We start from the raw sequence: 16,065 nt of genomic DNA, 5'->3' as shown, positions 1-16,065 counted from the left end.
TGGATTCAACTATCTTATCTTTTTTTTGCGCTGGTCTGAAATATGCCTGCTTCATATCTACAATATGCCGTAGAGACGAGTTGCTACAACCACTACTGAATAGCTTCTACTACTTCGTGGCCCAGTCACATATCCGTGTTCTAGATTTTCTAATCGCCAATATAAATCCTGCTTTTTTGCACGCGCTTGAACGCATTGGCCGTTCCTCTGTCATGTCCAGAAACGGAAATCCGCAAGTGATCCATGGGAGTTGACGAATCCTTTTTGCCTCTCCCACCACCCGAGATGAAGCATTTAGCAAGGGGATTGACTGGGGATCCTCTCTTCTTTTGCAGAGACTTGAAATAGAAGAATTGATTAGAAATTCCTGGCTCGACGACTTACTACGCCATCATTATCATTTATATCATGGCCCGGGATGTCTCGCCGTCATGCACTTTCCGACAGCCCCAGCAGCAGCTCATTGTCGCACGCGATGTTTTCCAATAATATCCGAGAAATAGACGATTTTCAGGATTGTGAGAACATTGCAGGGCTCGATTCGCCGGCATTCATGGCGGATTTGCCCGCGGGCGACGAAGCGAAGGGATCGGATTTGCGCTGGTCCGCTCGACAGTTAACTCCATGGATGAGAATTAGAAAAATCTTTGCGCTGTTTTCTTCACGAGACAAGAGCTCGAAATCTGACACTGATGATGCTCTTCCTCTGTTGTCGTCCTCTGAGTCCTCTGAGCGGTTGATTGAACGTCCGCGGAGACGAGTCGGGAAATTCAGAGTACTCCGCTGGTTTCTGTCCCTACTCGTGGGCATCTTCGTCATGCTGTGAGCTTTCCCCTGCCAGAATACATGCGAGCCTAGGCTAATACATAGGACGTAAACGTAGGGGAATCGTCCAATTCGTATCAATCCTCTTTGGCCTCGCCTACTCGTTCTTCCCCGACGAATTCGACCGCGCCGTCACCAACTGGCTAAAACCAGACCACAGCCTCAACACAGACGCACCCGGATCGCGTTACCCAACAGACATCTCGCGCAATATCATCCCCGTTGGTTGCCACTCTCACAATGACTACTGGCGCCGCGTCCCCCTCTTCTCGGCCCTAGAAGCAGGCTGCATCGGCGTCGAAGCAGACGTCTGGTTCATCGACCAAAACAACCACCAAGATCTTTACGTCGGCCACACATCCTCGTCACTCACTCCCGAGCGTACGCTGCGAAGCATGTACGTCGATCCCCTAGTGAAGATCCTCGACCGGCAGAATCCCATCACTGGTTTCCATGAGAGTGTCGATCAGCCGCGGAATGGGGTTTTTGATACGGACCCCGGGCAGACGCTTATTTTGCTTGTGGATTTCAAGACAGACGGGGCGCTTACGTGGCCGCTTTTGGTTGAGGGGTTGGAGCCTTTGAGGGAACGGGGGTATCTTGCTCATTTTAATGGGGAGGAGGTTGTTAATGGGCCTGTTACTGTTGTTGGGACGGGGAATGCACCATTTCATCTTGTGTGCGCGAATTCGACCTATCGAGATATTTTCTTCGATGCTCCGCTCGACCTTCTGGCTGAGGATGGCGCCACCACGGGCAGGAGAATGGCAAGGCAATCTGTCCAACACGGCAATAATCTTGGCCAGGGCCTCTCCGGTACACCATCCGACATCACGCCCGACACATTCAACTACACAAACAGTTTCTACGCTTCCACATCCTTCAAGGACACAATCGGGTTCCCACGACCATTCCACCTCACCGCGCAGCAGATGGACTCCATCCGGGCTCAGATTCGTGGTACGCACCGTCGCGGGCTGAAGGTGCGGTATTGGGGACTACCTAGTTGGCCTCGAGGCTTGAGGAATCATATCTGGAGGGTTCTAGTTCATGAGGGTGTGGATATTCTGAACGTTGATGATCTGCAGAGTGCTACAAAGAAGGAGTGGACGCCTAAAATGGGTGACTGGTGGTGATTGCTGGGTCTCGTTGCTTAGATTTGGCTGTACAAATTTGCTAGCTTTTTGTAAATAGATGGTAAAGATATGATAATAATGCATTGCTCAATAGAGTCTGATGCTATGTTGAAACGACATGGGTATGATGAGTTCCGTCACTCGTAGCTAGTTCCATCTCCATCCGGGAGAATGGTTAAAAAGAATATTAGAAAAGACAAGAAAGAAGAAAATCCTAGCCCATCAATCATAAGCAAATCAACGCCTCTTCCCCAAACTCCCTAACCACACTACCCTCCTCCCGCAGGAGGTCACCAAGCCAGGTTTTAGCAGCTTCAAAGTCAGGCGCCCCAAACTTCACCAGCGTGAATCCTGCCCTCACGCGGGCCGCCGTCCAGGTGGCATTCGTGTTGGTAGTATTCGAATACGACTCTGTGGCACTCTTGGCTGGCGACACAGACGTTGACCAATTGCGAGCACCGATCCGTGGCTGCGTTGTAAACCGGTGTAAAATGAATGACGCTAGTTTTTCATAGACGGGGCCGTACAGGATCAGCGTCCCCACGATACCATGGGGATGTGTGCGTTCCCGAATCATATTGGGATGGCTATTGTCGGCATCTCGCTCAGCATCGTCGCACTCGTCGTCCAGGATGATCGAGTCCCGTAGCAGCAATTTTTTCGACCCAGACCCATCATCTGACCATACTTCATTTTTCCCTTTCCAGAAATGGAAATCCCATGTCTCGCCTCTTGAGCTGCGGCCCTCCGTCACCCAATCTAGGACGCACAGACTGCCTCTCTTGCTATCTGGGGCCGTCCCGTCTACGGTGAAAGTCTGGGCCTGCTCGTAGCGACTGTCTTTGTAAGGTACCGCAGGATCGGGTAGGTAGCAAATCGCAGCTTCATTGTCAATACGGACATCTAGCATCTGTCGGCTCATGTCTGTTGCTATGTGTGCTGGAGTCCCCCGTTGCCCCTTGACACTTGCCGTGGGCTCTGTCTTGAAGATCTTGGTGCTTCCTTGAGGTGTGCTGACAACCATTCTTGTCCGCTCCTTCAATGTTATCGACACATCGATGTGGTCCCCCGGGAGTAATCCGCCACCGTATGTGAGAAGGTATAGATGAACCGGTCGAGAAGGGCATGTTTGCGCCGAGGTTCGAGGCACGAAGCCCGGTGTGCGGGCAAGCAATTTGAGAGGGTATTTGTAGGTTAAGGTGGTCAAAGTCGGTATCGACGGAGGAAGAAGGTCCAGAATGACCTCTCCATGTCCAGCCTTAGCAACATCTGTCTCGAAGGGTGATTTTATCGGCATACTGGGCGGTAAATCAGTTCGGTACTTGTTCGCAGGTAATTGTGATCGTATTTGCACAATTCGAAGAAAAAGGATTAGGGAAAGAAAGAATTGGGCCGTGGCTAATATATAGTTCGTTCTGCAGCAACATAACGCTCAATATTGAGGATCAACCGAAATTGCAGTTATAAAAAGACGTCATGAGCGCCACTTTTTTTGCTCTTGCACCACTGACCGAACAACGCACTTCTACAGCGCACAAACTCAGCAGACGGTGAATGAGTGGTCCAGAATGCGTCAAATAAATAGATCTTGACCTGCTCCAAGCGGGGATGTGACTGTGGCCGTGAAACACCTTAGAGACTTGGCTGTGAGTCTTGATCTTTTCCATGCCGTAATGGGAAACATGGTTTTGCTGCATCGGCGTGGGGTTTTCCCGATTCCGGAAGGTCATCTCCGCATACTATTTAGGTCCGGTCTTGGCAGAGAGGCCTTGGCAAAAGTCAGATGATCAGTCTTCGTTACACTAGTATTGTACGATAGTACAAAGTAAATTTACAGTCCCGTGATCTTCTGCCTAATCGCGCCTCAGGCATCAGATGTGTCCCAGCGGAGCACCGCTCCAAGCAAGCATCTCCCCTCTTCGAAGAGTCCCGCCTTGACGCCGCTGTCAGAGTCATTTGTTGACGCTCGGGTTAGTCATTGACTCTAACTATTGTCGAGGGCCTTTCACCTGACTGCTGCTCTTTTCAATTACCGCTCGATCCACAAAACGCGCGCGCACAGTAGAGCCTTGAGTCGGTTCTCTGCGTCGCGTTGTTTGCATTGAAGGGAAAGACAAGGTACTCGAACACATGATACAATCTACTGACAATGATGTTAAATACTGACAGATGGCTTCTACTAGTGATCTATGTACCTCTAGGATTAAACAGCACAACAGACTCGCGATCTTAGAAAATGGAGAATGAATCGCGTCCCTCCAGTTCCCAAGCGGACATGACCCAAGATCCCACTCCCACGCGAGCAACAGACAGAAGAAAGTCCGGTCGAGCGACGCGAAAGCCAGAGTTACTCTCCCAAAGTTACACCGACGGAACCGGATCTAAGCGCAAGCGTGATGCTGCCAGGGAAGATGACGAGGATGCCGGCGAAGAGGAAGACCAGGGGCTAGACGACGCGTCAGAGTCCGAAAGCAACGAGGAAGATGCAGACGAGGAGGAGCTCCGTGAAAAGAAACGCGCCGCGCGCAAGAAAGCGTCGACTACGCCGAAGACGAAAGCAAAACCTCGGACAACGAAGAAGGTCAAGGTAGCTGGTAATGGAATTGGTGGCCAGTTGGCATTGCGCCCGGCTGCTGCCAACGGGAAACGGACATTGTCTCGTCCCAGGAAGCCGAAGGTGCGACCAAGTCTGGCTGCTGGTGAGCGCGGTTTATACGGTATGCTGCTTTGTGTTGTGTGGGTTGTATTTCTACTAACTCTCTATCAGCGGAAGTCTTTGGTAAAGGAAACTCGTCCGATACGGTCGCCGCGAATTGGCTCTCCCGCTACCAACGCGACCAGTCGACTTCTATGCGCGATATGGTCAACTTCATGCTTAGGTGCACCGGAACCGACTTGGAGATCGACACATCCGAGGTCGAAGATGTTGACAATGCACCAACGCGCATTGATGATTTGCAGACTCAATACCATCAACTTGGAATCTCGGAATATCCTCTTATCTCGAAGGCTAAAAAATTCAGGGCATTCCAGCCAGTGTTGGAAGAGTTTTTCGCCGCTCTGGTCCAGACATTGCACCACTCGTCGGTTCTATATAGCGACGAGAACCTGTTCGAGAACATTCAAATTTGGATTTCCGCCCTGTCCACGTCGTCATGCCGGCCTTTTAGGCACACATCGACCGTTATTTCACTCGCAATCATGAACACCTTGTGCGATGTTGCCCGCGAGATAATGACCAGCGTTTCAACTTCGCGCAAACAAGTCGAGAGTGAAAAGAAGAAGAAGTCAATGAATCAGGGACGGGTTGCTGCCATCCAGACGTCCGTCGAAGAGGGCGAGAAGAAACTTGAGATGGTTGACGAGTTCCTTAAGGACGGTGTTAACATTGTCTTCGTCCATCGTTACCGGGACATCGATCCACGCATCCGTTGCGAATGCATGTCAGCCCTGGGACAGTGGATACGAAATTACAGAGAATACTTCTTTGAGGGTCAATTCCTTCGATATTTGGGCTGGATCTTATCCGACCCAGTGGCCCAGACGCGTGCCGTGGTTGTCGAGCAGTTGCGGACTCTTTACGAGAATAAAGACAACATTGCTGGTCTGCGTTCGTTTACAGAACGTTTCCGCCAGCGTATGGTGGAGATGGCGGCGCAGGATGCGGATGTCGTGGTGCGCGCATCAGCAGTGGAACTGCTTGATCTCATCCGGGATGCCGGGCTGATTGAACCTAGTGATGTTGATGTCGTGGGCAGACTCGTGTTTGACGCAGAACCCCGAGTTCGGAAGGCAGCTGGTCGTTTCTTTGTCGCGAATGTCCATGATGTGTTCGATTCCACCACTGAAGAGCTTGGTGACGAGATTAATGAGTTATTTGGTGATGAGGATGAAGATGATTTTGCATCTCCGAAACGCTCATGGATCAAGTTCAAGTGCTTGGTCGATATGCTTCAAAGCTACGATAGCCAGGAGAACGACCAGAAGCCGGATCGGCCTGTAGTAACATCACGAGACGCATTATCAGGTACCTCGATAGATTCGCGCTTTGTGCTCGCAACCGAAGCTATTTATCCTCACCTAGAAGAACTGGCCCAGTGGCAGTCTTTGGCCGGTTACCTTCTCTATGACCACTCGCAGATCGCAGAGGAAACGGACGATGACGCTACCGGCATGGTACGAAGCCTGTACAAGATGGAGGAGGGACAAGAGGTGATTCTATTGGAGGTTCTATGCTGCGCGGTCAAGCTCCGGGTCGTTGACGTCTCCAAGTCTGATGTCGACAAGAGAGGACGGAAGGTCAAGGCACTGGCTGAGAAGATACCCGAGTTGCAAGAGGAGATTGCACACAGCCTTGCGCAGATCATTCCGCAGCTTCTGAACAAATTCGGTTCAGTGCCAGAGGCCGCTTCCGCTGTTTTGCGACTAGAGCACCTCGTGGATCTCGACAAGATCCAGGACCTACAAAAGGACGCTACTGCCTACACCGCTTTACTGAATGACATCAACAAGCAGTTCCTCACGCATTCAGACCAAGATGTCCTGACCGAAGCCAGCGTTGCGTTCTTACATGCCAAGAGCTCCGATGACATGAAGGAAGCGCTGGAAAGCAAGGTTCAGGAGCTGTGGGACGATATTATTGATGCACTTAATACCCTATCCCAGAACGAGGAAATCCAAGATGAGAGTTCTCTTCCATCTGGTACCCTCACTGAACTCATCAACACAGTCACCAGAGTTTCGAATCTTGCCAGCGTAACTGATTGCACACAAATACTGGAAACAGCACCATCTTCTCGTTCTAAGGGCAAGAAGAAGAAATTTGCCCTTGAGGCACCTTTCAATACTCTCATCCACCTTGCTAAGCGTGGTCTCCGCAGAGAAGAAGAGGACGAGGACGCTGCAAAGGCTGAAACTGAGTTGGTGATCAACAGTATCCGCACCCTGCTGTTCTTCTTCATGTGGAAGGTGCAGTCATTAGCAACCGCCCTGAACGCCGGAAAAGTATCATTCACAACAGCCTACTTCGAAGCCCTAGCAAAGAGCCGCGAAGTATTCGCCGAAACCCTCGTCACCATCATGCAGAAACGCACTAGCACTAGCCCAGACGACATCCGCTTCGCAGCAACCACAACCCTCCTTGACCTCCAAACCCTCTTCGGCACTCTCCGCCACGCCGGCCAAACCGCCGAAAACGACGAAGACACGCTCACCCAAACCCAAGGCCTCGTCCACGAAATCAACACGGACACCCGGAAACTTATCGCCAAGATCCACGGGATAGCAGAACGCACCTACGCCAAGAAAATCCGCAAACCCCTCGAACCCGCTGAAGATGACCTACCGACCTCAGACGAAGACGTCGAAAAAGAGCCTTCCGACGACGAGGAGAATGAATCCAACGCTGATGAAGATGAGGAATCGGCGGACAGCGAGCGTCTGCGGTCGACTATCTTGGCTGAACAGCGTCTGTGCGAGTTGACCGGCAAGATCGTTCTGGCGATTATTGCTCGTGTTATTGATGCTTCGGGACCGCAGCAGGGACAATTGAAGAAGAAATTGGTGCAGCATAAGTCCAGGCTGGGTCCCAATTATCGTGAAGTCCTGTCGTTCCTCGGCGAGCGTAAGCCGAGGGGTGGTGCTGGGTCTCGGAGTGCGAAGGGTAAGAAGACTGCCGGAGCCAAGAACGCGGACGCCGGTTCGAACGAGCAGGAATCCACTGAGCGGATAGAAGACGATGAGGAAGATGAGCAAAACGGTGCTGCTGGACATAATGAGGTGGAAGAAGATGAGGACGAGGATCTGCGGGCGAGGGAGCTCGTTGAGGATGAAAATGCAGACCAAGAAAATGGTGACGAGGATGACGACAATACCGCTGCTCCTGATCCGGATGAGGATGAGGTTATGGGTGATTGATTGTGATGGAGTTAGAGTAAGACAGAATATTTGATGCCTTTCTCATTTATGGGCGGTCTTTTTTTTTTTTCGATCAAAACATCCTCTTCCCCAACTGGACTGTAAGCTACCCTGGCTCAGTGTCACAGACGAGTTCTTTGCTAACAGTATCTCTTTACATAGAATAGCTGTCCTTGATGACTTATGTTTTCACTTTTCTTCTACTCGTCGCTCTTCAATGGTACATTTCGGTTTATTTTGTTTTATGTCTTTCTCTTATCCCTGTTCTTAATCTTTCACGGGCGTTAGTTTGCGTCGTTTGTGTATGGATATTGTAGGCTGATTCCCTGTATATATCCATGGACTTGCTTCAATTCGAACATGACTTGCTTCTCACTACTCTCCTTCTGATGATCCACGTATACGTGACTGGTGGAGGAAAATATAAAAGATATGAGCAATTAAGTTATCGTGGAGCATTTGGACTTTTATTTATTTGCTTCATAGACACCGAATCAAGCAACTTCCAGGGACAGCCACTAATAACAGTCCCTTAACGAACAGAAGGGCAGAGTATAACAGACGCCAGGGCTTGAGAAAACAGACTACCGCAACGACCAATAAAGCAAAGGGGTTAGGGAAACTAACAATTACGCCAGTGTATGAGGGATGATACTACGGGGCAGATGGCGTGGTGAGGGAAATGGGGAGATACATGATGGGCATGATACACGAATCTATCGTCATAAGGGGAAAAAGGATCTCATGGCATAATGGGACGAAGAAAGCAATTATAGATTGGTCTCAAAAGTCAAGGCAGGGAATCAGGGGGTTGACCACGAAAAGGAATAACGTATAAAGAGACGCCGAGATTGGATGTGCAAAACCATCCCTATCATCAGATGCTCACGCAGAGCGTCCACGAATCTGGAGGTTGAGGAAACTTCTCAGGTGGCGGCACCGCCAGAATGGATCTTGCAGAAAGAGCAAACTGGAAGCAGTAAGTCAGCGGCAAGAGTTGAACGTTGTTGAAATTAAATTGTGATTGAGAATCCCAATTTTACATATCCATCGAATCACCGCCGTTGGCAAAGTTGAATCCGCCAGGCTGTTGCTGGGCAGTTCCAAGGGTAAACCCTGCTTGTGTTTGCTGAGGAGCAATCTCATCAATGTCACCACCAGCTTCTTCCTCGTCAGAGAAGTACTTCTCAATGATGTTGTATGCCTTCATGTAGATCTCCTCATTGGCGTTGTTCTGGCAATCGTGGATCTTTTCCATACCGCCTGCCTCTTCAATAAACAGGGCGTAGCGGTTGACATGAGCGTCACCAGTCTGGGCAGTCTCCTTGTCCATCTCGCCAACCTTGAGGATGTTCTCCAAGCCATCGAGAGCAACCTGGATGATCTTGTTGTCAGGACAAGCAAGAAGGTCGCAGAGGGGCTTGATGCATCCTTGAGAGACAAGGTAGCGGATCTGGTCGGGCTTTTGCAGACCACCGGACGTGGCGTTGGAGATGGCCCAGCAGGCTTCCTTGCGGGTCTTGAAGTCACCATTGGCAAGCAAGTTGATCAATGGGGGGATGATGCCAGCATCGACAACAGCCTGAATCTGGCTGGAGTTACCGGCGGTCACGTTGGAAATGGTCCAGCATGCCTCCTTGCGGATACCATCCTTTGTCGAGCTCAAGAGAGAGAGAAGAGCAGGGAGAGAGCCGCAGTTGATGATCACCTGAGTTTGGACATCGTCACCGGTCACAATGTTACCAACGGAACGGAGGGCGGGGGTCTGGACGGAGGTAGAGGCGTGCATGAGGAGTTCCACCAGGCGACGAGGAATGCCGGCTTCGATAACGGCCTGGATCTTGTCGTTGGCGCCGTCAGACAGGTAGGAGATAGCCCAGCATGCGTCAATCAACACTTCATCGTCAAGCATGTAAATGAGTTTGGCAAGGACGGGGAGAGCAGGGGCAATCTGTGCAGGCATATCATGTTAACAATAGGCCCTCTTTTCTAGGCGAGAATGTTCTCAAAAGGTGTAGGTATACGTACAGTGTTCCAGTCAGGCTGCGGTGTCTTTCCGCGGCAGAAGTTGCTTAGAGTCCATGTCGCGTTGCGGAGCATGCTCAGCTTGCGGCCATCGCTGATGAGGGTCAACAAAGGACGGAGGGCACCGGCACCAAGAACAAAGTCACGGCATTGAGGACTGTCACCAGCAATGTTACCCAATGCCCAAACTGCCTGTTCCCTAACATCGGGTTCAGGGCTGCTCAAAAGCTCGACGAAGATAGGCACAGCACCAGCTTCGATAACAACCTGGGTCTGCTGGGCAGATCCGGAGGCAATGTTGGTCAAAGCCCAAGCAGCCTCGAACTGAACCAAAGTATGTGCGGACCGGAGAAATTCCACGAAACGGCTCACGACACCTGTCTCGATAACACGCTCGATGGGAGGGTTGCGCTCCTTGGAGAGCAGCTTCCTGAACTTGGTTGTGCAGGAAATCTGTGACTCAATCTGGTTGGAGAAGACACCCTTGACCATCTCCGGAAGTTCCACATTGAGCTACAAAACATATAATTAACCAATCTATCCTTGTAAACAAACATGTTTGCCTGACACGACATATCCTTCGGATGATCGCGTGCCTTCACGACGCGAACAAACTGGGACATGCAGGGGAAAAAAAAAAAGAGACAAGAGGGCGGTGAAAAAGTTCGTTGTTGGGGAATATGGTAAACAACTCGCAAAGACCCTTGGAAAAGAAGGGTAATAGGAGACAACGAAGAGAACAAGATTACCAGAATAAGGAAAAATAGCACATACCTCACTCTCGATGGCACTGGCTTCATCGTCGCTCTCAGTGGCGGCCACGCCGCCCCCAACACCAATTCCGCCATCCCGGGTCTGAATACCTCTCCTCTTGGACAGGTTCTCCTCTCTCTTTTGCTTCCGAATCTCAACCTGTTGCTCTTCACGACGACGACGGAGTTCTTCGGGCCGGAACTGGTTTCTGGCCTTGAACTGGGTGCGACGATGCTCGGGGATGTAACGCTCCGCCATGATTGCTTAGGACAGAGGGGTGGAAAACAAAGCTTTTAAGTAGTGGTGAAACGAAGGGAGTGGTAGGGAAGATAAAAGTATAAGCAACAGGTCAACCCAGCCAGTAAAAGGAAGGCCAACAGAAAAGTATGCGATGACAGGTGAAGAAAACGCGAAGGTCTCTCTCTCTGGGCTGAAGCGAGCTCAAAGGAGGGGAAAAAATCATGTGGGATTTCCGCCGGTCACGGGATATATCCCCGCTGATTGGCTGCTTGCGGTAGACGCAATACCCGCCCAAGCGATTGGCGTCAAACGCGTTTTGGTCGATCGTATATGGCAGGTCCTTATTTTCCACGACAACAACGCTGGGAATATTTATTTTGAGAGTGTCATGCTGCTGTGTTGTTAGATATACCGTGAAATGGGTTCTGATCAATGATTGTCGATTAAATTGACCCTGGTTCGGGAAGCTACACGTGATATTCCTGTTCGCGGACACTACTCTGGATTTCGGGGTGATTACTACGATTTGCCAGTATCCAGTCAGGAAAGGGCGTTTTTTTATGCTCTTTTAAATATATCCCTGGCCGTTTGCATCATTATCTCATCTCTTCTGAATGTGAGCAATGGTGCCGCCAGGCTACGTCGATATTACCACGGCCCTATACTCCAGAGGCTCTGTGAACGTGATTGGGGTTGTTGTCGATGTCTTTGGAGATGTCTTCAGAACAGGTGGTTCGTCCGTATGCATTACATTCACCTTAAAAGACACAAATCTGGAAAACGGGCATTCTTGGGACGGACTGAAAATCAAATATTTCAACGATGATCGAGCATCATTACCTCCGGTCAAAGAGCGCGACGTTGTGGTCTTACAAGATCTCCGGGTAAACTGATGCTCATAACACTTTTGTTATTACACGTGCTGACTCTTTACTCGTAGGTAAGAACATTCAACGGGAAGACGATCGCAGTTGCTTCCCAGCATGAGAGGGTTCCGTGGGCCATTTACCGGCAAGAGTCGGACGCAAGAACCACAGCGGCACCAATCTCTGGCCCGGAGCCCTTTGAGCCATCTCAATTGGAAAAGAAACATGCGCTAGCGCTGCTGAAACGCGCCTCTTCGGTTGATGCCACCGGCCATCTACGTGCCGTAGAAACCTGTAAGAGCTCACAAGTTGTTCAAACTTCTGTATCCAGTGCGAGGCCTGGCGGGAAACAATTTGCTCTTATCAAGGATATCGAGGAGCGCACATATGTGATCCTTGTCTGCGAAGTACTCAGCATCAGCGTCAATGATAGTGAAAAGGTTATCATCGATGTCACTGATTACACTTCTAATGAGAGTTTGTCGGATGATGGGGCAGATGATGGCGACGGCCGTGAAGGAGACAGCTTCAACTACTTAGTACCACGCCCGAAGAGGAAGCGAAACGGGCCTTTGGGACGAATGACGCTTCGGATAACGCTTTGGGACCCGCATGCTGCCTTCGCTCGCGTAAATATCCGACCTAACCATTTTGTACACTTGAACAATGTGCACATTAAACGGGGCCGTATCTATAAAAATTTGGAAGCCAGTATCCATACTGACCGTCATTACCCGGACAAAGTCTGCATTACGAAAGTGAACCCTTCAAACGATGAACGAGCGCGTGCATTACTAGATCGCAGGAAGGAATATTGGGCAAGACACTACAACAAAGATTCCGAGGAAGATAATATGGGAAAGCCCGCGAACTCTAAGAAGGCCAAGCAGACCAAAACGCAGAAAAAGCAGGAAAACAAAAACGAAGAAGGCCAGAATCTGCTTGAGATTCGCAAAAGAACTCGCTTAAACGTGCATAGTAAGCCCTCAAAACCCGTCTGTCTCGATGATCATAAAAGGAAAGACCTAATCTAATGACTTGCGTATCACAGTTAAAGCCATGAATGTTTCCATCAAATGCAAACGACTGGAGGACATACTGGCCAATGAATCTCACGAATATAAGACCCCCGAGGGCATCCAGTACCGTCTTCCATTCCAAAACATCTGCTACCGATCAGATATCCGCGTGGTCGACTTCTTCCCTCCCAACCTGGAAGACTTTGCTGTGCCCGAGTCAGATAACGGTAGATTAGCTGCGTCCGATGGTGAAGAACTCGATGCTTCCAGTAACCCAAGAAGCTTCACAAGGTGGGAATGGCGATTCTGTCTTCTCGTCGAAAACTCCACCCCTCCAGGCCCAGGCGTCCCAAAGGAGAGGATGCGCCTTTATGTCTCCGGACCAGATGCCGAGTGTCTACTGGGTTTAGATCCCGTCGAGTGAGTATCCACCACTAGCTATATTTGCAGGGAATGCTAACCTCTTCCGTTTTAGTCTACGAAAGAAAAAGACATCGTTGCGCGAGCTAAAGGAAAAGCTCTTCATCCTATGGGGCGATCTCGAAGAACGAAAGTCACGAGCTGTCGCTGAGAGTAAAACAGATCCCCAGAGCTGGGGCCCTGTGTCCTCAGTGCCTTTTACGTGCTGTATCAAAGAGTACGGTGTGAGATGCTCGCATGGCGATGGTGGAGATGCAGATGGCTCTGAGTTCGGCTGTAAGCATGAGGGTTGCTTTGGCTGGGAGAGACGGTTGGGAATGTTTCAAACGACAATCCATTCATAGGCGGTTGGGTTTGGTATATATATGCACTTTTCATTATGTCTCTCCTCCTAGGTTATGCTGCATATCCTAGTTATTACGGGTCAGTGGGTTTCAGGAACTGTTTGTTATGAGTTGTACTATTTTCGAGATACCATATATAGTTTCTTCTATTTCAATTTTCTTCAATCGATCCAGATTCATGACAACTTTGGGAATAATATGTATATTGTGCCTTTGAAGGTAGTTATGGCACGTGGATGATGTCAGTTGCCCGTGGACAGATACAAGCCACAATATATGAATATGGACACGAACATGTAATATATGCAAGTATTCGAGCATGATACAAGCGGTGCCGGTCGAGAAGACACGACGTCACGGGCGAAACAAAAAGGTAGCATCTCATTTCATGACCGTGGTCATTGCACAAGCACATGGCTAAACCTTGGTCAGTTTGACGATAGTTGTATCAATTCCATGAGTTTCCGGTTCGAATCGACAGCTCGAGCCCCAGTAGCAATTCTTTTTGCCAGGTTCGCTCTGCGGACAGCGGTGCCCGTACATACACTCTGCATCTTCACATTCTAGTCCGAAGCGACATGGAGTCATGCGAGCAATGGCGGACAATATGAAATAATCATTCTTGCTCAGCTTGCGCGTGTGATCATGATGGCAATTCTCGTTGGGGCATTCGCCCTGCAGGTAGTAAAAGTTACAGAGTTTCAGTTTCTTAAGACGATTCAGGTCTTCTCGTGGAATGCTCTTGAAATCAAGCCGGTCGACACGTTGGCCGTGTCTATTTCGTTCCACTGTCTTTGGACGGGTCAAGTTGGTCGCCTTTGGACGCACAACTTGGAACTCATCTGTGCTAGGCGTATTTGCGGAATTCGTAGACGATATAGGCACGGTAATAGGCGTGCTATTGCTGGCCAAGGTTGTGTTGGTTGATGTCCTCGAAAGGGGCACTGTGTGTTGAATTGGCGATGGTGTGAACAGGGAACGAGGCTTTGCAGTTATAGCTGCCTTGTAAGGTGCCAAAGCAGGGGTGATCTTTGTAGTTCGGAAGATATCTGGGAAATTAGTGACTCGGTAGGAAGGTTTTAATAACTCCAAATCTTTATCGAATGCGATTCCTTCAATCAATGACACTCGTCCGATAAGATCCCTGTCTGCTAGTATATCTTCCAATTTTTCAGAATACCCGACCTCGGGCGAGCATCCTAGCAAGATCTGATGGCAGTGGCAGTTGTAAATATACAAGTCGAGCATCTCTGGGGGAATCCAGCAAGTTAGCCCATGGAATGAAGTGGCGGATGAAGAGAGAACCGCCATGTCGTGGACATTGCCATTTCGAGTCACAAAGGATCTTTCAGCAACGAGAGCCATCTCAATAATATAAAAAGTGAGAGGTCAACTTTCAGGCCGCATACCTCTTATCTTGTCGTACGGTTTCCCTTTTCCGGTATCCACCAGGTCTAATAGTGGCATAGATCCATTGAAGCCACGAACAAAATCGTCGAGAGCGGACTGCTCATTTATAATGTGCCCACGCGTACAGATTTCGCTTAATCCCTTCATATTCGCATATATCTTGGTCATTATTTTCGGTGCGGAGATGCCGGGGAAATTGTCTTCGACATAAGCCCGTAAGGCCGATGAGAGTTGCGATGCTGCATTTCGTCCACCTTGCCCTCCTTGTTGTAGGAACTCATCTTTGAATATCATACCGTCTCCGTCGAGTAGCACGACTACAAAGGGTTCACGGTCCTAAATGGGAATAATAGGTATTATTAGTTAATGGTCTTCGCCGAGGAAGAAGACGGGGAGATAACAAACACACCATAATCGTCTTGACCCTCGATAGCTTATCCATCAACTCGATTTCATGAATCTGGATGTCTCGATTGAAGCGCATTTCCCGTTCATGATCGAGTTTTTCTCTTGAAAAGACTTCTTCGAGGTCCGTCACGCGTTGCAGAAGTTCCTAAGCAGAGAGCCGGAATTAAGCAAAGCTGACAGCTGAAAATGAAGTTAATACAGGAGAGCTACCTCGATAAGATTATTCTTTCTCTGTTCTATGGAGACTATCTTCTGATAGCGTTCGAAATAAGCCGAGACTTCCATGGTTGTAAGGCTGGGTTTCCGGGGTAAACTAGCTCGCGGAGACGGACGGCAAGTCGTAGTTCAAATAATATGGGATATAGGAGGGGTTTAGAAATGAGGAGGGATCAGGGAACCAGGATGGCTAAGATTGCGGTCGAAAGATGAATAATATATGTATAGAGCGTCAGCGTGAATGCGCTTTTCTCGGCGCTTGCTTTTTTATATCGGGTTCTTGGTTCCCCAATTTTCTTCCTGTCCCGTTTTGGAAACACCCACGCAGCGCTCGGAGTCAGCTGACTAAGACATCTAAACGCCTACGTGGAGAAAAAGGTCCGAGATTCCCCTTCATCAACAGCTCCGACTCTCTTTCTCTCTTCTTCCCATTGAGCTCTCTTCCTCCTTCCTGTCCTTTCCCTTCTCGTCCCTCGTCCTTTGATTC

General features: G+C 49.6%; 6 protein-coding genes across 6 annotated transcripts; 3 read left to right on the top strand and 3 right to left on the bottom strand.

The window, feature by feature from the left end:
- Positions 1–169: 169 nt before the first annotated feature.
- On the top strand, positions 170–2,230 carry EURHEDRAFT_411110 (uncharacterized protein). Its single transcript, XM_040781523.1, has 2 exons — positions 170–822; positions 884–2,230. Exons 1-2 carry the CDS (start codon positions 419–421, stop codon positions 1,959–1,961), a joined length of 1,482 nt encoding a protein of 493 aa, XP_040640291.1. The 5' UTR covers positions 170–418; the 3' UTR covers positions 1,962–2,230.
- On the bottom strand, positions 2,188–3,258 carry EURHEDRAFT_453318 (urease accessory protein UreD; the record flags this gene model as incomplete). The annotated part of the gene is made up of 1 exon (XM_040784109.1): positions 2,188–3,258. One exon carries the CDS (start codon positions 3,256–3,258, stop codon positions 2,188–2,190), a length of 1,071 nt encoding a protein of 356 aa, XP_040640290.1.
- Positions 3,259–4,197: 939 nt separating this feature from the next.
- EURHEDRAFT_453103 (cohesin subunit IRR1) lies at positions 4,198–7,877 on the top strand (the record flags this gene model as incomplete). Its single annotated transcript, XM_040784091.1, has 2 exons — positions 4,198–4,678; positions 4,729–7,877. 2 exons carry the CDS (start codon positions 4,198–4,200, stop codon positions 7,875–7,877), a joined length of 3,630 nt encoding a protein of 1,209 aa, XP_040640289.1.
- Positions 7,878–8,664: 787 nt separating this feature from the next.
- Positions 8,665–10,720, bottom strand: EURHEDRAFT_356593 (karyopherin alpha). Its single transcript, XM_040778465.1, has 2 exons — positions 9,906–10,720; positions 8,665–9,828 (listed from the first exon to the last, which is right to left on the bottom strand). The coding sequence occupies exons 1-2, from the start codon at positions 10,392–10,394 to the stop codon at positions 8,917–8,919; spliced, it is 1,401 nt and encodes a 466-aa protein (XP_040640288.1). The 5' UTR covers positions 10,395–10,720; the 3' UTR covers positions 8,665–8,916.
- Positions 10,721–11,260: 540 nt separating this feature from the next.
- EURHEDRAFT_529995 (telomere-binding alpha subunit central domain protein) lies at positions 11,261–13,881 on the top strand. Its single transcript, XM_040787134.1, has 4 exons — positions 11,261–11,779; positions 11,836–12,739; positions 12,813–13,200; positions 13,256–13,881. The coding sequence occupies exons 1-4, from the start codon at positions 11,519–11,521 to the stop codon at positions 13,542–13,544; spliced, it is 1,842 nt and encodes a 613-aa protein (XP_040640287.1). The 5' UTR covers positions 11,261–11,518; the 3' UTR covers positions 13,545–13,881.
- An 80-nt stretch (positions 13,882–13,961) lies between these two features.
- On the bottom strand, positions 13,962–15,647 carry EURHEDRAFT_452841 (CCCH zinc finger protein; the record flags this gene model as incomplete). Its single annotated transcript, XM_040784067.1, has 4 exons — positions 13,962–14,743; positions 14,954–15,290; positions 15,364–15,507; positions 15,573–15,647. 4 exons carry the CDS (start codon positions 15,645–15,647, stop codon positions 13,962–13,964), a joined length of 1,338 nt encoding a protein of 445 aa, XP_040640286.1.
- Between the last annotated feature and the right edge of the window lie 418 nt (positions 15,648–16,065).

Source organism: Aspergillus ruber (genome assembly GCF_000600275.1).
Source record: "Aspergillus ruber CBS 135680 unplaced genomic scaffold scaffold00008, whole genome shotgun sequence".
NCBI lineage: Eukaryota > Fungi > Ascomycota > Eurotiomycetes > Eurotiales > Aspergillaceae > Aspergillus > Aspergillus ruber.
This window is presented reverse-complemented; position numbering and strand designations above follow the sequence as displayed.

Coding starts and splice junctions, on each gene's coding strand:
- EURHEDRAFT_356593 (XM_040778465.1), bottom strand. CDS start 10,394: ATGGTCAAGGGTGTCTTCTCCAACCAGATTGAGTCACAGATTTCCTGC. Junction 9,829..9,905: donor CGCAGCCTGACTGGAACACT/GTACGTATACCT, acceptor ATGCCTGCACAG/ATTGCCCCTGCTCTCCCCGT.
- EURHEDRAFT_411110 (XM_040781523.1), top strand. CDS start 419: ATGTCTCGCCGTCATGCACTTTCCGACAGCCCCAGCAGCAGCTCATTG. Junction 823..883: donor GTGGGCATCTTCGTCATGCT/GTGAGCTTTCCC, acceptor ACGTAAACGTAG/GGGAATCGTCCAATTCGTAT.
- EURHEDRAFT_529995 (XM_040787134.1), top strand. CDS start 11,519: ATGGTGCCGCCAGGCTACGTCGATATTACCACGGCCCTATACTCCAGA. Junction 11,780..11,835: donor TGGTCTTACAAGATCTCCGG/GTAAACTGATGC, acceptor CTTTACTCGTAG/GTAAGAACATTCAACGGGAA. Junction 12,740..12,812: donor AACTCGCTTAAACGTGCATA/GTAAGCCCTCAA, acceptor TGCGTATCACAG/TTAAAGCCATGAATGTTTCC.